This window comes from Triturus cristatus, chromosome 10 (genome assembly GCF_964204655.1).
Source record: "Triturus cristatus chromosome 10, aTriCri1.1, whole genome shotgun sequence".
Classification (NCBI taxonomy): Eukaryota; Metazoa; Chordata; class Amphibia; order Caudata; family Salamandridae; genus Triturus; species Triturus cristatus.
The window spans coordinates 166,921,931-166,944,742 of NC_140593.1; the positions used below are offsets into that span (position 1 = coordinate 166,921,931).

General features: G+C 45.0%; 1 protein-coding gene across 8 annotated transcripts in view; it reads left to right on the top strand.

Moving 5' to 3' along the window:
* NHSL2 (NHS like 2) overlaps window positions 1–12,202 on the top strand; it is a 1,089,020-nt gene extending 1,076,818 nt beyond the window's left edge. For all 8 annotated transcript variants that reach the window (XM_085630752.1, XM_085630751.1, XM_085630755.1 and 5 more), the window contains 2 exons: window positions 9,210–9,339; window positions 10,404–12,202. In XM_085630752.1, the coding sequence (XP_085486878.1) occupies window positions 9,210–9,339; window positions 10,404–10,719 (446 nt within the window). In that variant the 3' untranslated portion in view covers window positions 10,720–12,202. The remainder of the gene's footprint in view (window positions 1–9,209; window positions 9,340–10,403) is intronic.
* Window positions 12,203–22,812: the final 10,610 nt, after the last annotated feature.

The window sequence follows — 22,812 nt, forward strand, 5'->3', positions numbered from 1 at the left end:
ACCCTTCCAGCGCTCGGCTGTAAAAGTTTACGTATTCCACCCAGGTGGTGCCTGGGATTTTTCGGCAGTCCCGGAACCGCTGCCGATATATTTCGGGGGTGAGGCCGTATTTCGTGAGGAGGGCCTCCTTCATGTGGCTGTAGGATGTTTGCATAGAGGCCGTTTGGTCGAGGAGGGTGTCTCGTCCTTCGCTCAGGAATCGCCCCCACAACCCGGCCCCCAGTCCTTCTGTGGAACGCGGTGGGAGGTCATGGCTACCTCGTAGGCTTTGAACCACAGCTGGATGTCATCATTTCGATAGTACTCTTCGACCACATCCTTAGGGATGTGGACTTTCAGTTCCCCCAGGGGTGCGGGTTCTTGGCCCCCCGAGGGTCGAGCTCCCTCGCTCCTTGCTCGGAACTCTATTTCTTTCAAGCTGCGCTCGTGCTCCAGCTGAAGTGTTTTTTTCCTCGTGCTCCCGTTGCAACTTCTTTTCTTCTAGCTCTCCTTGTACTCGGAGTTGTTCCACCGCTAGCTTTTTTCGGCTAACCTTATCTCGCCTTCTATTTTCAGTTTGGCCATTTCTAGTTAATGACTTCGGTCCCTTTCCCTGTCTGTGACATCTTCCGGGGACCAGCCCCCACCCGCTGCGTTGCTTTGCACTTGGGGGTTATTGCTTGTTCTCAGGAAGTTCCTGAGCTCGTCCGGCTGCTCTATCTCCTCACCGACTTCGTCCAGTCGGGGAAGGGAGGCTCCGGACTCCACCCAGGCTTTCAGGGCTTGTTGCATGTCTTCCTTGGTGTACAGACCAGTGGTAGCGATCTTCCGTTGTTTGCAAAATTGTTTCAGCTCCTTGTGTGTGTATTCTTCTAACCGCTGTACACAAAACGTAGCACTCGCGTCGGTTTCAGTGGTGCTCATGGTGGTTTCTTCTGCCGTCTTTGTTCGGTAATGCGTCAGCCGTTCGTTGTACGATCTCTAGATTGTGGGCTCAGATCCCGTCGCTTGCCACCAGTGTTAGAAGGGCTTGCCTCAGGGAAGGACAGAATATGTACCTGACCACCCTGCGCCCCAGCCTTCCGGGAGACATAGCCAAGCACTGGCCGGAGACCCCCTCAGGGCTGGGTCTCGTACCTAGGATCGTACACGCTGATTTAGCACCAGGCAACACAGAGACACCACACCGTAGATTCTGGAGTACGTATGCTTTATCTAGAAATATCAGGATCTTTATGATCCGCAGAGGCGTATGTACAAGTAGAGCAAGGGCTCACAAAGTCTCGGTTGGGGTAGGGGTAGCGGGACAGTCTTAGGATCGGGGTCAATGCGGGAGCGTATCTGGCACACGGCTCTCAATCCTCGAGCCGGGGGATACGAGACGATCTTTGGGGCCCAGCCGGACCGGAATGTCTCTTGAGTGTGTCCAAATCTGCAGGACTCGAGTCCGGGTGTCGGAGGTCGGACAATCTTCCAGGAGCCGCGAGTCGCTTAGCAGGGCTCAGAGTTCTCTAGGGTGCAAGGTGAGCCGCGACCACGTCAGCAGGGCTCGGATGTTTTTAGGCAGAAGTCCGTCTCTGCCAGGTGGAGCCGCGACGCTGTCTGCAGGGCTCACCGAGGTTCCAAGAGTTCCGTCGGATTTTGGGAGGATGTTCTTCAGCCGCGACCACGTCAGCAGGGCTCGTTTAGTTCCAGGTTTCAACTGCCAAGGGTCCCAGAGCGCCCCTTGTTATAGGGTGACTCCTCTTTGATGTCCGGAGCCCTCACGGGCAGGGGTCTTAGCGCCTGGGGGTCGTTTGTTGGGGGTTCCTGCCACGCGGCCCTTTGATCCTTTCAAAGCGGGTTCGGGAGGGATCCCAGACACGCGGCAGGCGTGGAGCCAGCCCTCAGGGTGGCCGGAGGGCCGATCGAAACCATCTCTTGGGAGGAGGCCAGGTGTGAATGAAACCACTCCTCCCTCTCCTGCTCACCAGGAGCTCTCTCTCCCCCAGCCGGCATGGCGCGACTAGGCCGGGATTGCGCTTGGGTCGAGGGCGGCCATCTGGGGTGCTGGGCTGGGTCACTGGAGGCCGCGAGGCCGATGGAAGGGGAAGGATGCCCGGTGTCGGGAAGATGGAGGGGAGGACGTGGGTAACCCCGGGTTCTGGGTCGGGTAGGCTACGCTAGTCAGTGTCGTGTGGGATGTAGAGGTTAGTCTGGTGTCGCTACGGGTCTGGATGGGCCATGCCACGAGGCCGGGTCCAACAGTTTGGTTGTGTGTGGGTTCGGTTGTGGGTGTGTGTGTGTGTGGATGTGTGGTTGTGTGCGGTTGTGGGTGTGGATGTGTGGTTGTGTATGTGTGTGGTTGTGTGTGTGTGTGTGGTTGTGTGTGGTTGTGGATGTGTGGTTGTTGGTGTGGTTGTGTGTGTGGTTGTGTGTGGTTGTGTGTGCGGTTGTGGTTGTGTGGGTGTGGTTGTGTGTGTGGTTGTGTGGTTGTGGGTGTGTGTTAGGGTGTAGTGTGTGTGGTTGTGTGTGTGGTTGTGGTTGAGTGTGTGTGGTTGTGTGTGTGGTTGTGTGTGTGGTTGTGGTTGTGTGTGGTTGTGTGTGTGGTTGTGTGTGGGTGGGTGTGTGTGTGTGGATGTGTGGTTGTGTGTGTGTGTGGTTGTGGTTGTGTGGGTGTGGTTGTGTGTGTGGGTGTAGTTGTGTGTATGTGTGGTTGTGTGTGTGTGTGGTTGTGTTTGTGTGTGTGGTTGTGTGTGTGTGTGTGTGTGTGTGGGTGTGGTTGTGTGTGTGGTTGTGTGGTTGTGTGTGTGGTTGTGGTTGTGTATGGGTGCGGTTGTGGGTGTGTGGGTGTGGTTGTGTGTGGTTGTGTGTTTGTGGTAGTGTGTGTGGTTGTGTGTGTGGTTGTGTGTGTGGTTGTGGGTGTGGATGTGTGGTTGGGTGTGTGGTTGTGGTTGTGGGTGTGTGGGTGTGTGGTTGTGTGTGTGTGTGGTTGTGTGTGTGTGTGGTTGTGTGGTTGTGTCTGTGGTTGTGTGTGTCGCTGTGGTTGTGTGTGTGGCTGTGTGTGTGGTTGTGTGTGTGTGGTTGTGTGTGTGTGGTTGTGTGTGGTTGTGGTTGTGTGTGTGGTTGTGTGTGTGTGTGGTTGTGTGGTTGGGTATGGTTGTGTGGTTGGGTATGGTTGTGTGTGTGGTTGTGGGTGTGGTTATGTGTGTGGTTGTGTGTGTGTGGTTGGGTATGGTTGTGTGTTTGGTTGTGTGTGTGTGGTTGTGTGTGTGGTTGTGGTTGTGTGTGTGGTTGTGTGTGTGGTTGTGGTTGTGTGTGTGGTTGTGTGTGGTTGTGTGTGTGGTTGTGGTTGTGTGTGGTGTGTGTGTGGTTGTGTGTGTGTGTGTGATTGTGTGTGTGGTTGTGTGTGTGTGGTTGTGTGTGTTGTGTGTGTGGTTGTGTGTTGTGTGTGTGTGATTGGTTGTGGTTTGTGTGTGTGGTTGTATGTGTGGTTGTGTGTGTGGTTGTTTGTGTGGTTGTGTGTGGTTGTGGTTGTGTGTGGGTGTGGTTGTGTATGGTTGTGTGTGTGGTTGTGTGTGGTTGTGTGTGTGGTTGTGGTTGTGTGTGTGGTTGTGGTTGTGTGTGTGGTTGTGGTTGTGGGTGTGTGTGTGTGTGGTTGTGTGTGTGGTTGTGGGTGTGGATGTGTGGTTGGGTGTGTGGTTGTGTTTGTGTGGTTGTGTGTGTGTGTGTGGTTGTGTGTGTGTGTGGATGTGTGGTTGTGTCTGTGGTTGTGTGTGTCGCTGTGGTTGTGTGTGATTGTGTGTGCGGTTGTGTGTATGTGGTTGTGTGTGGTTGTGGTTGTGTGTGTGTGGTTGTGTGTGTGTGGTTGGGTATGGTTGTGTGTGTGTGTGGTTGTGGGTGTGGTTCTGTGTGTGGTTGTGTGTGTGTGTGGTTGTGGGTGTGGTTCTGTGTGTGGTTGTGTGTGTGTGTGGTTGGGTATGGATGTGTGTGTGTGGTTGTGTGTGTGGTGGTGTGTGTGGTGGTGTGTGTGGTTATGTGTGTGTGTGGTGTGTGTGGTTGTGTGTGGTTGTGTGTGTGTGGTGTGGGTGGTTGTGTGTGGTTGTGTGTGTGTGTGGTGTGTGTGTGTGGTGTGTGTGGTTGTGTGTGGTTGTGTGTGTGTGTGGATGTGTGTGTGTGGTTGTGTGTGTGGTTGTGGTTGTGTGTGTGTGTGGTGTGTGTGTGTGGTTGTGTGTGTGTGGTGTGTTTGTGTGTGTGGTTGTGTGTGTGTGTGGTTGTGTGTGTGGTTGTGTGTGGTTGTGTGTGTGTGTGTGTGTGGTTGTGTGTGTTTATTGTGTGTGGTGTGTGTGGTTGTGTGTGGTTGTGTGTGTGTGATTGGTTGTGGTTGTGTGTGTGGTTGTGTGTGTGTGTGGTTGTGGTTGTGGGTGTGGTTGTGGGTGTGGTTGTGTGTGGTTGTGGTTGTGTGTGGGTGTGGTTGTGTGTGTGGTTGTGTGTTGGAATGGCGTTCTCCGGGGGGCTTCGGAATACGTTCCTGACCACCCCTTTGACCCACCTCTCCCAGAGTTAGGCCGAGCAATGGCGGGGAGGCCCTTCCTGGAAGGGTCTCGTTCCTAGGATCGTACACGCTGAGCTTACACTATTTGACAGAGGGACACCACACAGTAGTTATTAGTCAGACAGTATACTTTATCGATAGTTTCAGGGGATTTTTATGATCCGAGATGCAGCTGTTGAATCAATGCCACAAGCGGTGGCGGTTTCGTGATGGGGGTATTGGGGTAGCGGGACAGTCTTTAAGTTCAGTGTCTCTGCGGAGTATCCTTCGCACAGCTCTCAATCCTCGAGCTGGGGGATTTGGGTTCACTCGGCAATCTCCGCCGATTCTCCTGGATGGGAGCGCCGCGAGTCTCTCAGCAGGCACAGGTGGTTTCAGATTCTCGGGAGCCGCGACGGCGTCAGCAGGGCTCAGATGGTTCAGAGTTCGGGGAGCCGCGACAGCGTCAGCAGGGCTCAGATGGTTCAGAGTTCGGGGAGCCGCGACAGCGTCAGCAGGGCTCAGATGGTTTCAGCGTTCGGGGAGCCGCGACAGCGTCAGCAGGGCTCAGATGGTCTCAGAGTTCGGGGAGCCGCAACAGCGTCAGCAGGGCTCAGATGGTTCAGAGTTCGGGGAGCCGGGACAGCGTCAGCAGGGCTCAGATGGTCTCAGAGTTCGGGGAGCCTCGACAGCGTCAGCAGGGCTCAGATGATTCAGAGTTCGGTCGAGCCGCGACCAGGTCAGTAGGGCTCTCGTAGGTCCAGGTCTTCTCTGCCTCCGGTCCCTTCAGCACCCCTTGTTATACTCCCCCTTCTCTTTGAAGTCCGGAGTCCTCGCAGAGAGGGGTCTTGGTGCCTGGGGGCGGTGTGTCGGGATTTCCTGCCGCTCGGCCCTTTGATCTGTTCAGGTTGGTCTGGGAGGGACTCCAGATGCCCAGCATGCGAGGCGCTCGCTCACCGGGGGCCTGGTGGCCGATCGAAACCCTCCTTGGGGAGGAGATCAGAGGTGTGACAGGGACGGCGTCTCCCGGTCTTGCTTGGGGGTTTCTCTCTCCCTCGGCCGGGCATGCGTGGTAGTGTCTTGGGTTTTGCTGGGGCCCCGGCCAGCCATCGGGTTTGTTGGGCCATGGTGGCCGAAAGTCTGTGATACCGGGGATCTGGTGCGGTTGCAGGGTTGCTTACTGGTCGGGAGGGTCCACGCCACAAGGCCGGTCTCACATTGTGGTTGTGTGTGTGGTTGTGGTTGCGTGTGTGGTTGTGGTTGTGTGTGTGTGGTTGTGTGTGTGGTTGTGTGGTTGTGCGTGTGGTTGTGTGTGTGGTTGTGTGTGTGTGGTTGTGTGTGGTTGTGCGTGGTTGTTTGTGTATGGTTGTGTGTGTGGGTGTGTGTGTGTTGTGTGTGTGGTTATAGGTGTATGTGTGTGTGTGTGGTTGTGTGTGTGGTTGTGTGTGGTTGTGTGTGGTTGTGGTGTGTGTGGTTGTGGTTGTGTGTGTGTGTGTGTGGTTGTGTGTGTGGTTGTGTGGTTGTATGTGTTTGTGTGTGTGGTTGGGTGTGGTTGTGTGTGTGGTTGTGTGTGGTTGTGTGTGTGGTTGTGGGTGTGGTTGGATGTGGTTGTGTGTGTGGTTGTGTGTGTGTGTGTGGTTGTGGTTGTGGTTGTGTGTGTGTGGTTGTGGGTGTGGTTGTGTGTGGGTTGTTTGTGTGGTTGTGTGTGTGGTTGTGTGGTTGTATGTGTTTGTGTGTGTGGTTGGGTGTGGTTGTGTGTGGTTGTGGTTGTGGGTGTGTGTGTGGTTGTGTGTGTGGTTGTGTTTGTGTGTGTGTGCGGTTGTGGGTGTGGTTGTGTGTGTGGTTGTGTGGTTGTATGTGTTTGTGTGTGTGGTTGGGTGTGGTTGTGTGTGTGGTTGTGGTTGTGTGTGTGGTTGTGTGGTTGGGTGTGGGTGTGGTTCTGTGTGTGGTTGTGGTTGTGGTTGTGGTTGTGGGTGTGTGTGTGGTTGTGTGTGTGGTTGTGGTTGTGTGTGTGTTTGTGTGTGTGTGTGGTTGTGGGTGTGGTTGTGTGTGTGTGTGTGGTTGTGGTTGTGTGTGTGGTTGTGTGTATGTGTGTGGTTGTGTGTATGTGTGTGGTTGTGTGTATGTGTGGTTGTGTGTGTGGTTGTGCGTGTGGTTGTGGTTGTGTGTGTGTGTGTGGTTGTGGTTGTGTGTGTAACAGTAATACTAAAAGCATCTCAAAATAAAGGAACACAAACATCGAGTTTGTGGAAAGAGAAAGCACGTTGTAAATCAAGCGGGCGCAGCAAAGCATTGACACAACAACAAAACAAGATCACTTAGCGAAGACTGAGTGCTGATAATGGATACACACAGCCCATCATCTTAAGAGTTCGATTGCAGCCAATGTGCACTCAAACCTGCCCCCTCCTTGTGAGTTGCACCCCATATTTCATGAGTTATAACTGCTGCACCCACCATAGCGCTTTGAGATCTAAAGCGCTAAATAGGTCTAATCGACTACCCAGTCCCAACATGCTGTGCTTTCAAAAAGAATGTGCCAAAAGTTTCCAGCTTCCTCATCATGTCCTCATGAAAGCACCAATGAAAGGACTCCCTGAATGGTGCAACGGACATGAAGCAGCTGCTGCGATCAGAAATAAACACTGTGAACTTGTTGTCCAGTTTCATGGTAACATTTGCTTAATGTTCTTTAAGTCAAGTCACAAAACAGTAATACTAAAAGCATCTCAAAATAAAGGAACACAAACATCGAGTTTGTGGAAACAGAAAGCACATTGTAAGTCAAACGGGTGCAGCAAAGCATTAACACAACAACATTTTCTTTGATGTTTGATGTTCTTTGAACGAGAACATCAAAGGGGCGCCGCGAAAGTGATCGCGGGCGAAAGTGATCGCGGGCGCTTAATGAGCATGATGAGGTTTGCCATATGTTGCCTCTGCTCCTAAGCGCGCGCCCGCGCACATGCACTGTAGCTCTAGGCTGGCCATGATAGCATTTTTTGAACCCTCACTAAAAGTCTTGCCAGCTCAGCGCATGCGCTGGGTCAGGCGAGACCTAAAAAGGATAAAGAATTGAAAGAAAAAGGGATTTTAAAAGTAACTAATTGGCCTACCTGCCCTGGCACTGAAGTGCACTTCTTTTTAGGCACATGTGCACAAGTGATCAGATAAATGCTGTCACTCACAGTGCCAGAGAGCCAATAGCCAAAATGGGTTGACCCATCGCCCATGATATATACTGTAACACAATGTGAATGACAGCTGGACAGGCCAATGAATGAAGAGCCTTGACCCAAAGCCTTATTACAAGAGGCAGGCGAAATAACTAAAGCAGTACCTAAGCCAGGCGTAAACATTGAGCCAAATGCATTGTGCTACATGATTTTCCAAAACATTTGATAAAAAAAAAGTTGACAACAGACAACTGAGAACAGGAAGTCGGAATATATTACATTCAACAGTACCCACTAGCATTATGTTAGTGGCAGAGGAAATCTTGTATATGACTATATGGAAACGAGTTGGCGGAAATAAATGTGACACAAGAAAAGCAGCCAGTGCTTGTCAGATGTAGTGAGCCCCACCATAAATATGCTCACTGTAAATACTGAGGCAGAAGAAATACTAGAGTTTTAAAGTGTGGAGAATTACCAGGGTGAATTCCATTTATGAGTTCATGACTACACCACAAGAAAAGCAGTTTGGCTCCAATATAGTCTCCAAGTTTGTATGGTCTAAAAGTGGAACGGCGATGTCTGCTTTACATATGTGGACAAGGTATGTACCAGCCTTACATTTTGGGGTAATGTGAAAACAAACACAACAAGTGTGCAGGCAAAGTGGAAGCTGTCACAACAGGATTACTTTAAAAACTTTATGTGTCTGTCATAGTAAAAAACCTATCCATAGTCTGCTCCAGAAAAATAAAGTGTTGGAATTTAGGCAACTAACTTCCAGGGCACTTCCTTTAGATATGTGAGTTGTGATTGAACAGTCCAGAGTTCTGTGAATGATATTAGGACTCAGATCAAGTATTTCAAGTCACTCTGTATGTAAAGTTTGATAAAACAACTCTTGGCCTACTGAATATGTTCAAATATGCTAGTTCTGCTCAAAACCCAACAGAGGGTCTGCAGCAGTAAGCGTGGACTTCTCGTTACGCAGGGCTGCTTACAGTGCAATGGCTGATGCAAGTTTCTTATTACCCCGTTGCTGATCTTACAAGCGTAGTCCTCCGATAGATATATCAGGTTAAATATTGCTGGGATGTCAGTTTTCAAATTTGTCAACAGGTAAATTACACATTTCAATGTCAGTTTCTACATATTATGTAAAGTAATCCTGTTGTGACAGCTTCCACTTTGCCTACACACTTGTTGTGTTTGTTTTCACATCACCCCAAAATGTAAGGCTAGTACATACCTTGTCCACATATGTAAAGCAGACATCGCCGTTCCACTTTTAGACCATACACACTTGGAGACTATAATGGAGCCAAACTGCTTTTCTTGTGGTGTAGTCATGAACTCATAAATGGAATTCACCCTGGTAATTCTCCACGCTTGAGCATTGCACTTTATTATATCTCTAAGATTCATCATCAGGGGAGCTTAGAGTCAATTATAATAATGCAGCTGTTTCAATGCTAGATCACTTTGCCAGAGATATCACTGTAAAAATGTTATCCCTTGTTCATTATGTATGTTCTTTTTAGGGAGCTCAATGGAAGTCAATGCAGAGACCATCCACGTCACTCAAAAAACAGCTGATTCAATTGTTGACGATGATGATGATGTTTTTGTGGCATCCCGCACAACGGAAGATTTATTCACAGTCATACACAGGTAGTTATCTGATTTGCTTTTAACTCTATTTACAAAAATGCGGACGCAGTCTGCAACTTCCTCTTTGTCAGTAAACACTTTCTACCTTGGGTCTTTATTAATTTGTAACTTGTTTGGTCCATTCAGGTAAGTCACAAGGATACCTTGCATCTTAATGAGGCTATGTGCCACAGAAACCAATGTTGAGTTGCCAAGTTCAGTTGCACACCATCCATGATTCCATGAAGTACAATATTGGAAGGGATTCCTTGTGTCATAAAAGTAATTCCTGATAGCCTGTCTGTTAGCCCAGCAGCAAGCTCACATGAATCATTCAGAGGATAATGTATTTTGCTCTCCTGCAGCTAACGTGTGAACGTTAACTATACATCATGGTGAACTACAGTCCAGTAAATTAGTATTTAGAATAACAATGATATTCTTGTGTTACAGGTAATTGGATTAACCACTCTTCTTTAATTGAGAAAATCTCATTAAACTACTTCTAATTTACTGAGAAACTGAGAGCACTGAAAAAAATGGGAGTCGACTCTGCAGCTACCACCGTGAATCTTGGCTCCACCTGTTGTGCTGCTGCCCAAAGCTAGTTAGTGAGCGGCAGCGCTTGGTTCTCCCCATCTATAGGTTTTATGGCCTTCGAAGTTGCAGAGAAATCTCAGACCTGTGCTTCTCTGTTAATACAAGTCAAACAGTCACCCGATTCGGAAAAATTATAGACGCAATCCAGGCCGCACTGAAACTGAAAACCGAGACATAAAAGTAATGAGTCAGCCATCAAGCAAGAGAAACTATGATAAAACTCCTCCTTAAGTCCTACACACAGTACCTTACTGCTAGACAGGATAATAGTTCTAGCAATAGCTCTTTTATTATCTTAATCGTTTTAATGTATTTTCAGCTTTAGCAAAATTGAGTGAGATTTTAAATATTCCTTAGTTTATTGATAGAATATTGTAACAATTTTAATTAATTGAACAATAAAGTTTCATTCATTCATTCAGTGAAAAAATTGGATTACTTTCCACTCTTTACCAATACATGTTTCTTGTATATTTCTCTTTTAGATCAAAAAGGAAGTTGCTAGGTTGGAAGGAACCAGGAGACACATTTGGAAATCGGTCAAGTTCACATTCACCTGTAAAAAATACCCCTGTTTCTCCAACCAGTGAATCCCCTACAGCGGCTGGCAGCATGGTGAAATCTACCAGCAAAACGGAAGACTTTAAAGCCTTATTACAAAGGAAGGGGAGCAAGACGAGCCTCGGAGCGCGCACATCTGCAGCTGAACTTCTCAAAAGCACCAACCCCCTCGCTCGAAGAGTTATGAACGAGTTTGCACAGGACATAGAGAACAATAACAGTGACAAAACCCAGCCGTGACAGTGACATCTTCTTGATGAACAAAACAGATTAAAGCATCTTATACTAAAAAGTAGATGTCAGCTATCAGCATTGCAGGAGGGCCTCAACTTTTTTTTTTTAACAATGCAAACATTATCAGTGCTTTCCCATGGATTTTATAATCTGATAGCCTGCCATATGTTTCCTCACTGACTACTCAAATTCTTCTTCTTCTGCCTCCTGGGTCGACCTCAATGTATTTCTTCAAGAGCAAAGAAACACCTTAGGAACATGATTAAATTCAGCATCGTCTCTTGGAAGACCCACATTATGATGTCTTTAGGCCAGAAGATGATTGATGTGGTTTGCTACTGCAGAATTTATTGACATGTTCTCTTAAGGAACACTTTTGACCACCAACTAGTCCATCCTCAGTTCTTAAACCTTCATTTTACAAGGCAACAGACACTACCCATTGTTTTTGGATGTAGTTCTGGATGTTCAAGCAAACAGTCATAATGTAGTCTCCATAGCGGAGCAAAGCGTGAAATATGTTTAGTGACTTTGGCATGTGGTACTTTAAATGGCTGTATGATGGAATTTTTAATCCTTTTCTCTTTAAGCTATTTTCTGTGATATTGTTTTCCAAACATAACATTGACAAGTTCATTTGAAACCGTGATACTTAAACCTATGATAATGGGAAGGTGATCAAGATTCTTTTTTAAGCATTTGCATAATTAGAGATGAGTCCAGTTGATACAATCAACATCTCAGGCTTATAGACTTAGAGTTTACCTGGAGAAGCCAAGATACTCAGATAAATGCACTGTCCCAAACAGTTGGCAGTGGGGTGTTTTAAGGCTTAGATCTCAGGATAAGGGGATGTTTTATTCTCCTACGTGCACGGACAAGCCACTTAACTTGTACCTAAAATTTGGTCAACAGGGATCGGTGTTGTATACAATCACCATTAGCAGCTAATACACTGAGGCAAGTGAAGCAATATAACATCACAACCATGATTGCATTTGTTTAGAAAGAAGTTAATTTTTTAGATTGCAAGCCAATTTATGTCATGCCTGAGGTTTGTTTAGAGTTGTCCGTAAGTAGCAAGAAAAGAGCACTTCGGAATCTACGCTGGAAGGTACAAATGCGGACTATGAGTATTTTTAGTATGGGCAACTACAGAAAAATGCAATGCTAAACAGATTTCTTGGTATTGTGGCAAATCTTTCAGATCACTTGTCACAATAAGACCCATGAATGTTATTGACAGCCTTTAAATGTTTTATTTCATTTTTGCTGAACATCTGTGAAGAGCATTTCTCTATATAATTGGAAAAAGTGTTTTCTTTTATCATATGTTTGAAACCTGCCATGCAGTGTACACTGCTAAGACATCCATCATGCAACAAGTGCTAAAATCAAAGGGCCTCGCCTTGAGACCCACTGGTAAGTCATGAAACGTGCCAAAATTGTTCACGCAAAGAATAAACTAAATATAACTGCACATATGAAAGGGGTGTTCCCATGCATTTTTTGGAAACAATGCAGATGCCCCCAGCATGCTGGATGCAATAAAGCAGTTCTAAATTGTGGAATTCATAATGTTAGATAATATGGACTCCAACTGTAACTGTTTTAGCTTTCATTACATAAAGTTAGATATTACTCTATTATTAACACTATTTATAGGAGAGTACATTGCTTTACCTTTTCTAACAAACTTATCTCTGTCTCTTTCTAAAATGATAGACACTTAGATTTAGGAATAGTTAAATTATGAGTTACACTGTGTGGGTTATGTTGATCTGCAACAAAAGGAGCAGTGGAACACAAAAGTGTGAGATAAAGGGCGGTTACTTTATGGAATGTGGGGAGAATTACAATTTTCCCCGCTCACAAGATGATAACTCTAAAATGTATTTTTAGCTGAATGACGAGCATAGTATTTATAAACCACAACAGTATCAACAGCTAAAAATGATTTTCCAAAGAAAGCTCAGAACTCCTTATCAGTTCTTCCAGTGACTCAACCAAATGTGGCTATCCTAGTAATATAAACTGATCCTCTCTGATCCTACATTAAAAATGAACACTTACCAGATAACTACCCATATGAAAACAGCAAAAACTCTATGTATGCCTCATCTTACTCTTCTCACCCCTGAAATTATTAATTCCATAAAATAAAATAAAACAACAGAAGAAGCATTATTTGGAAAGGGGGTGTATAACTTGCTTTCTTAGTTGTAAAATAGTCTGTACTTTTAACCAGATAAGTGAAAAAAATCTGTATTTTATTTCAAGCATAGACTCTTGGCCTTATATGCATTATCAGAGTTTAAAGATAAGCTGATCTGTTGATGACGGGGCAAAATATTTCAGTAAAGATGTTTGAGAAACTACCAGGGCAGATGGAGGCTAAGGGTATTATGGCAATGTCCAAGCTTCAACACCACACAAACTCAGCTATTTAGAAACATTTGATCTCTCTTAGACTAGCTCTATGGACATTCTTAACTGGAAACATTTATTAACCATAAATCAACAAAATATTTAAAATACCACCCATCTTGATTGTCAATTGGGACTTATGGTCAGGGTTCCATAAGAAGAGCCAATATTATGAGCTCGTTTTAACCTAGAGTAGCTAAAATTGTTCTAGAATGGTATATATATTATTCTTTTCAGCAGGGCAACGTTCAGCACGGTCTAGCTGAAAAGGGAACCTTTTCAGCATGCAGGAAACGATTGAGAGCTAAATGAAGTCATCTTGACGTGAAGGGGTCACTTAGTTGTGGTAGGTGATAGGCATATAACAAAACTTAGGAGATGCTCCATCTTCCCACAACGTACTGACATTTGGATGATAGACGATGCTGGTTTTTATCAAGGAAGAAAAAGCTGTCTTTGTTGAGATAACCCGAAAAGTGGGATAAATAATAATCGAGGTGGTATACGAAGACCCATCCTATTTAAGGTGGGACTTCTAAAGACATGTTCTGTGGTGTTTTTGCTGACCAGAACTGCCATCTACATGACAGCAGTCTGAACGAAAAAAATTATTATTATTATTATTTTGAGTTTTATATAGTGCTAGCTAGAACCTAAACAATTTCCTGAAACGCTGAATGACAGGACCCAGCAAGTCAGGCACATGTTATACATTTTCTGAGGAAAGATTCCCATTTTTACATTCTGTACTTGGAAAATGTAAAAGAATTGCTACCAAATCCTCCATTCCACCAAGGCCTTGCAGCCTGGTAGTCTCCCTTTTTCATTGCAGAAGAGACTCCTGACCCAGTGGCACAACTGGCTTCACCAAAAAAAAGTCCATGAGGATGAATGGCTGTTCCTGAAGTTTGATTGATAATGGAATCGGTCCACCTTTTTTTTCCATCTGGAAATGCTTGCAGTATGTCATTAGTAAAAACAGTGTCCCCTAGGGAAAACAACTTTTGGCAACTCCCCTAGGAAAATCCACTTTTGACAACTATTCAGTTAATTGCAGAATACAGTGGCACGTCTCTCATTCATCAGAGATTCAGTCTACAGACACTCTGGTACAACACCGAATTATACATCATACATTTCAGTAACGAAGAATGGGTACCATAAGAAAAAGTATTTTAGATCGCTCAGTTAATTTTGGTAGGAAATAAATAGATAGTTCATTATATAGACACTCTTCAATTGATAAATAAACTTCTTAGGTCTATAAAGTGAAAAAAGCCTGTATGCTTTTCTTGAAATTCAACAAAGCAAGGAACTGTACACCTTCCCAGCAGCAGTGGATAAAGCATAAGACACCAATGCTGATGATCTAATTAACTAATTAGTAGGGTGGGTGCGCAACATCAGGGCTATCGGAGTCTTCAAAAGACTTTGAAAGTCCAAGACTTAGTCCAAGGCTAATGAACATTGTAGGAAGCTGGCTTAGGATATGGTGCACACGTATTTAAGTGAAGGACCTTGCACTAATCCAGACAACCCTTATGGTGATTTTAGTGGCCTTAGACAACCATAGAAAGCACTCTAAGTGGTAGCTGTGGAGAGCAGCCTTCAGGCTTAGTTCAGAAGAAGTGTTAAACAGCTTGTTTTACCTGAACTAATCATTTAGTGTAGGTTAAGAGAAAGGACCACACAGTGTAATTATAACAATAGTTATTTTTATTATACACGCTCATTAACACATTGGTATATCTCCTACCCGGAGATTTAAACACCTTACACTCAATACTTCAAATGTAAAACAGGTAAGTAAGCACAAATACACAGTGGTCTCCAGGGGGAGACCAAACCATACTATAAAGAAGTTGAATGCGAACTGCGACCAAAGTCGAGACTTGGACCAGAATACTCAGAAGAGCTGGGGACAAAAGGTACCACCCAAGGTAAGAACCCCAGAACCACACAGAGGCTATGTGCAGGGTGGAAACACAGCCGCGTACTCTATGCAAGTCAATGGGAATGTCACGGTTGCAGTCCTCAAAAAGAAGGACTCTTCACAAAGGACCCTGAAGAAACCCTGTAAAAGATGGAAGGTTGGAGAGTCACCCCATCCGTGGATACCCCAGGAACCATGATAGCTACATCAGGGAAGATGGTGCATAGGTGCAAAGTGATGTCGGAAACTGCCGTAGACCACAATGGATGACTTTAGTGAAGATGCCGCTGGCGAAGAAGGTGAAAGAGTCCGGTAGAATCCAAGGATGGATTTTTGAAGAGCAGTACCTGCAAGCAGAGGGGACAGAGTCTATGGCACTCGGGAGTGACCAGGAGGCACGGAAGAGCAACGACTACTGATGAGTGAAGATGCAGGAGAGTTGACGGTGACCTTGTTGCTGCAGCTATGAGGATCAGGTGTCATTGTGGAAGACCAGGAGCTGTTAACGAGCTGTTGCATGTCAGAAGTCCAGATCCAGGGGGTCGGTGTCTGGCGGGAGCACCAACAAGTCTTGGCAGCAGCAACAGATGTGGGAGACAAAAAAGGTGCAACGTTGGAACCAGCAAAGTCCAAGGTAATCACCAAGTGCAGGAGAATCAAAGCAGGCCCCGAGCAAGCAAGGGAGCCCACCTAAGTGCAAGAAGACCCTCAAGAGGACCCACAGGCCAAAGGCACAAGAGTCGCAAGAGGACCTCGAGCAGCTCACCAAAGATGCAGGCCCACAGTGCAAAGGATGCGGTGAGAACATATATCTTGGCAGGAAGAGATGCTGGAGCTTCTTGGAGCCTGAGGATCTCTGGAGGTCAGCGTGAACAAGCCTTGACAACGGCAATCGACACTGTGTACAGGTGTGCTACTCCAGCAGTTCCGACGAGTGATACTGTCCTCAAACTTGCTGAGAAGATAGTGCAGGCCTCGAGGGAGTTGCAGAACTACCACCTGTGTTGCTTAGTCTTGCAAAGTCCATGGGATGTCAGGAGCAGCACACCGGTCAGGTTAGTTGCAGTGCCTGCAGATGCAGGGAAGTGAATTCTTCACTCCAAGGGAGATTCCTTCGGGTATCTTTGATGCCCACAGGCCTGGAGAAGAACCTGGATTAAGAACAAGCAAAGACGATGCAGAAGACTGGCAGGACGACAAGACCAGGAGTCTTCCTTGATGCAGTCGTGGGTCCCAAAGCGAAGTCCAAGGTGCCCAGACAGTAGAAGTAGAAGTAGTTTCGGATCTGAACCTTGTCCCATGATGAATCTGAAGAGCCACCCACAGGTAAGCCCTTAACTACCCTAGGGAATGGGTTAGGGTGATTCAGGGATCCCTCACAGAGGAGCGGCTGGATAGAGGGGAGGATACTCCCATGTCCTTTGTCCAGTGTCACACCAGAGCTGGAGCCAATGGCTCCCTGATCTGGTTCCAGCTGGAATATGCAATGAGGACACCAAATGTGCCCTTCAAAGCAGTCTGGTGGCACTGACAAGTGCCCCCAGCCCACTATGCCAAGTCCTGTCTGGGAGGTGATCACATCTCCCTGTGATACGAAACCTAGTGTTCTAACTCCCTGCTTGAGCTCAGCAGCAGGAGGGCAGAATGGTATCTGTGGTCAGCAGCAGCACTAGCTTGTTGTTAGATCCTGAAAGGCTGGTACCAGGAATATAGGGGGCCCCCTAGTGGAGGCCCCAGTACATGCGATCCTACATCCAACACTGTAATTGGTGTTGGGGTAGGATTCCAACTTGTTTGCTAACAAACATGACCGATTTTGGTGCTGCCAATATATAGTTAGACATCTCGTAATTGACTTGATGTCCACTATATGTATTGAATGGCTGACCGCACTTACAAAGCCTGGGGAATCGACTCTGGGGTTTGTAGGGGGTGTCCTGCTCATGCAGGACACCCTCACATTTATAACCTAGCACCCTGCCTTCAGGATTGAAATGCCTGCCTTATGGGTGACTTTTAGGATTTAAGCGCAGTGACCTCGGATATAAGGAAACTTATATCTGTTGTGAGTGGTGCTAGCACCAACTTACACAGGCTCCTATGGCAGGCCTTTAGTCACAGTTTTTGTGGTCTCTCATGGGTGGCATAATACATGCTGCAGCCCATGGGAGGCCCCTGGTGTATCTATGCCCTGGGTACCTTAGTGCCATATACTAGGGACGTATAAGGGTACACCAGTAGGCAATAAGGAAGGTCCCAAAGTCCTTACCATAGTCAAGTTTAAAGAGAGAGCACAGTGACTGGGGTCCTGATTAGCAGGATACCAGTTAGACTAGTCAAAAAACAGTATAACACCGGCAAAAAGTGGGAGTTATTGTGAAAGTATATCCTACTTTCCTACAAACATAAACCTGCACAAGATAGGATTCCAGTGGAAAAACTCAAACATATAATCGTTACAAAAAGCAAAAACAAATTACTCAATTAGAAATTAGCAATAATAAATTTGCAATAATAAATTAGTCAAAAAATTATAATTCTGCAAGAGAACTAACATAAAGTCAGCCTCTGGAGGAAACCCAAAGAAAGTATGAAGCAAATAGACATAGATTCTACTCTGAAAGCCCAAAATGATCAAGTATAAAGCAAATAGACTAGTGCAGAGTCTGGCTCCTAAGAAATTCCAGAATTAACTGGAACATTTTCAAAATACAGCAATTTGTATAATGTTGTCAGACAACAGACACACACAAATTCATAGCAAGACATTGCATAAATGGGCTGTACTAATATAATAGTTTTACTTAGCAACCAATTAAATTAATAATTTGCAATCAATAAAGACATTGCATTCTTCCAAATGAGTTTGACTGGTTGACTAAAAACATGCTCTAGCTACCGAGAGGAAATAAACATGAAATGAAACAAGCTTCTTCAACGCATACATAACAAAACACATACGTTTGTAAATTAATACTTTTCATTCTAGTGGAAGGAAGCTAGAAAATTGATATTGATGAAGCTCAACACACAAAGACCATCATTTGCCTCTCAATTAAAATGATTTTCTGAAAGAGAACAAATGCATGAACATGATAGATGGTGCATATCAAATTAGGGAAATGATTTCAGATTTTATGTAAGACAGCATTATCATAATTTGTTCATTGCAGGGTTCTCCAAAATCGGTCCTGGAGGGATGGATCCATGCCAGATTTTAAGATCCGGCCCTCTAGGACCGACTTTGAAGAAACCTGACTTAAAGAATAGCATATATGCAAGACACCGGCAGGGAACCATAGTAGGGTACAGAATATAGGAACATCCTGAACACTGTTTCCTTGCACTAAAAGCAAATATCACATTGCAGACACCACTGTTGAGCTTTATTTTTTTGGTGATAATACTGACATGGAAAAACATGCAAGCATACAGAGAAAGGCTTTGTTCACATAAATTATTGATTATTTTAAATGCAAGATCAGGCTCCCCATTTTTCGTGTAAGATTTTGGCTTGGGTTGCCCCATCTATCAGCTATCTAGGCAACACATGATTTAATCTGTCATTGGAGGAAGGTGTGCGGCCTGCTGTGCAGTGAAAGGTGCTAGGGTTACCTTATTTAGAAAAAATAAAGCAGACCCACACTGCATGAGCAACTATAGACTGATGCCTTTACTTCCAGCAGAAATTGCTGGAGAAATATGGTTAATAGCCATATTACTAGGTTGATTGAAAGTAAGGGCGTTCTTCATCCGTCTCAATCTGGCTTTCGCTCAGGCTTCAGTTCAGAAGTAGCTCTCCTAAAGGTCACTGAATTCATCGGAACCAATCAGAACCTGGGGGGAAAAGCAGTGATCATTCTGCTTGACATCTCGGCTGCATATGATACGGTGTCCCATGAGATTCTCCTCAACAGATTGGAAGGAGCAGGAATTCTGGACAAAGCATTAAGGTGGTTAAAACCCATACTATCCAAATGAGATGTGGTCTTCACCAGGGCACTGCGCTAAATCTCACACTGTTCAATGTAGATATATATGGCATCACTGACTCAGGATATTGACCCTTGCGGTGACACACAATTGAGGTTAGCCTTCCATCAACTGGATGAGACCACAATAGTAAACTTTCAGGGTTGCCTCACTCTGTTGCAAACAGGATGCACAGTAGTTGACCTAAACTAATCTAATAAATGTGAGATTCTGGTCTTCGGTGATACTGCCCCGGATTGGGGAGCCCTCAATTTCGGCATCAGTGATCAAAAATGTAGGGATCAAATTTGTCAAGGACCTATCTTTCAAGCCACAAGTTTGGGCTGTAACAACAACTTGATTTTCAGTCCCACAATCTTTCAAAAATACCATCAAATTCTTCCCGGTGCACAGGCGTAAACACAGAGGGCCCAATTCACAAAAGTAATCTGAGACAAAATCCTAACTTTACGACTTTCGGTATTCACAGAAGGCATTTAGGAGTACTAAAGTTAGGATTTTGTCTCAGTTAAACTTAAGTTTTGGTCTTAAATTCAACTTAAGACAAACTTAAGTTTAACTAAAACACAATCCTAGTCGTAAAATTAGGATTTTGTCTCAGATTACGTTTGTGAATCGAGCCCATTGTTCATGCTCTTACCACAGCCAGAGTAGACTATGATAATGTCCTGTATCTGGGGTGCCTGTGGAATCGCAGAATGGTCTCCAATTAGTGCAGAATGCTGCAGCTCGCTTAATACTGGACATCCCTCAAAGGCAGTCTATCCGCAAAGGCTTGGAAGTACTGCACTGGCTTCCTATCAGACAAAGAGTTCAATTTGAAGCCATAACTATTACTCATAAAGCGCCGGATAATAGAGGTGCCATTTACCTACAGAGAAGAATGTATATACCTTGCAGGGCTCTCTGATCAGCTCACCAGCGCCTTTTATGTTTCCAGAAGCTCCGTAAAGCTAGAGCTGGGGGAGATTTTTCTCCGGATGCCCGGCTAGGCTGTAGAATCCCATGTCCAACCAATCAAGGGGGTTCCAAGTGGAATTGTAGGCTTTCCTCTTTAGAGAGATGTAGGCAAGCGTTAGTCACTTCAGTTAGCTTTGCACCGGGATGCTTTCTTGGGAGCAGAGGTCTGGTCTTTACAAATGCTGCTTCGTTCTTCATTCATTCATTCATAAAATAAATGTGCACTGTTACTGAGCAGATGCGAATAGTTGTCAGTGCACGCTATCGGAGGCGTAGTCAGGCTAACTGAGCTACATCTAAATTAAGCATCATTTCATTTTAGTAAAAACTTTCTCACACAGAGCAGCTGAAAAATATATCACATGGTAGAACTGCTGTATTTAGTAGTTCAAGCTGCAGTGCATATACATCCTAAAATGGATTGAAGCAGTGTTTGCAGGTCGTGAAATGGGTGAGCCTCAGGTTTAACAGTTGTGGGGCCATCTTTAGGGCCAACTATTTAATTGGTAGCAAAAGAGCGCTTGTCAGAAATAGAAGCCATGACAATATCTTAGCCACGTATACGTTTTAAAAAGTAAATAGGACATCATGTTAGAAAGACTCCTGTCAATACTATGCACAACTTCAGGTCAGTGTTGGGAAGAAGAGATCATTATAGTGAAATTACTGACAACATACAATCTGCCTAACGTCAGGGTATACACAAAATAAACCCCTGGATTAAGGAATTATTGAGCAGTAATTTACAAAACATTACTATTGATTTTCGCACACTTGAGCCAAAGAGATACCATTATATATGAGCCAGGAAATGCTACATAAAAACATTTATTGTTCGAGTATATTCTTGTTTTGGAGGAAAGGAATTAATTCTTCAAATATATTCAAGATCCTATCAAGCAAAAACAGATAATGAAATGATCGAAAAAGGGGAATTGCTCAGTAGAGTTCACAAGTGGGATACAATCACTCATGACTCATTAGAATACAGTACATGAGGTTTCCTGGTGTGTGCACGTAAGGCTTTAAAGACATGTATGAAACATGAAAAGAGATCACAGAGGTCATTCAATGAGCAGTATGTACCTTATACCTGTCACATGTGTCTCATAGTGTGCTAACATAGTGCAAACGTTAGTGTGGGAAGCAATTAGCCGCAGCCAATACAAAATTTGCAAAGTATGTCCATGCTGTTCGCAATAATGGTGGAAACATCTTGCTGGTTGTCAAAAAATAAATTTCGGGGGTGGACGGAAAATTATGGGGAAAAAATCCATATGGTAGAGGCAAAATGAATGGATATTATACAATATATGGATAATTGTATTTTCTTTAAAACACAATCAATGTGTTAAAATAGATACAGAAAACGAATTGTCCCAATTTAATCAACCAGCACACTATGAAAGCTCCTGTGCTTGCCATTCAATTAATTTGTTAAGCTCAAGGTCATCCCAATTAGGTTTGTTTATTAAGCAATTCTCTTTATAGGCTAGTATTTTTGGGGCTACAAGACAACTTCAAAATAATCGTCTAACTGATGTAATTTTCTGTAACTTTAAAATCAAGATCACATTTCAATGCAGCTGCTGTTTGATTGTGAGATCTTATTCTGAAAGGGGCTGTGAAATACTTTTGCGGATTTTTTTGAGTTGTTCTCCCCACATGATGCAAATTGCATGGACAATTTACAACTTAATACAAATTGCTAGTAGTACCTGTTAGTGTGGGTGCATGTTTCAAAGCCGGTTGCTCTATAACAGTAGACATATATTGAGCGGACTCATGTATGGTACATTAGTCACATCTGACATGTCCCACAACTGGTGGAGGACTGATGTGGTAATAGTATTTTTCAATGGCAATCTTGAGATACCCTTACCAAATTATGCCTTAATGTTATTGTCGAAAGAGTGGTCAGGTTAGCATCAATCTGATTCTATTAATGGAATGCCCATTGCTAGAATTAATGTTAAGACACTGTTTCAGGACTCAATATAGCGATAGGCAAGTGTATTCTCATTGTCAACAGTGCGCTCTTGATCTTGGGTTCAAGCAGGGACTCTCTATTGTAAAGAAACACTCTTTTCCAGATTCTGAGAAATATTCATCCTTTTTCCTTCAATTATGCTGGATGTGAAAAAAGGGTAAGTTATCCCCAAAACTATGAAGAGGGTGACTCTTGTGTCCTGATATGGAGGGGCATATTTACAGGCCCATTGTGCCGCTGGTGCATCACGTTTTGTGGCGCATCGGCGGAGCAGTGTGGTGCTCCATATTTACAAGGACACTTTAAGCCACCCTACTTGGCTTTTCTTGGCCTTGTAAATATGACCCGTTTTCACGCACAGGGCCGGACTGGCTACCGGGGGTTTTGGCCTGCTGCCGAGCTGGGGGCTGATTTAGTTGATGGGGACCTGCGTGTGCTGAACGAAATTCTCCATCAACGAAATTAGCCCCCACTGCAGTGACATCAGCCCCCAGCTCGGCAGCATGCCAAAACGCCCGGTAGCCAGTCCAGCCCTGTTCACGCAGCACTTTATGTGAAAGGGACGTTCCATGGGTGTTGTTGTGGGTGTTCACAAACAACACCCATGGATTCTCCCATATATTCCCAGATTTACAACGTTTTCAAGACCTGAGAATGCGTCAGAAGTGTCCATTACTGCACATAAACAATTGTCCCCGCAATGTAGGCACACTTGTACGTTGGTGCAAGGGTGCCTGTGTTGGCATCCAATTGTGCGCCAGCGCAGGGGAGAGCTCAGGGATGCCTCATATTGTTG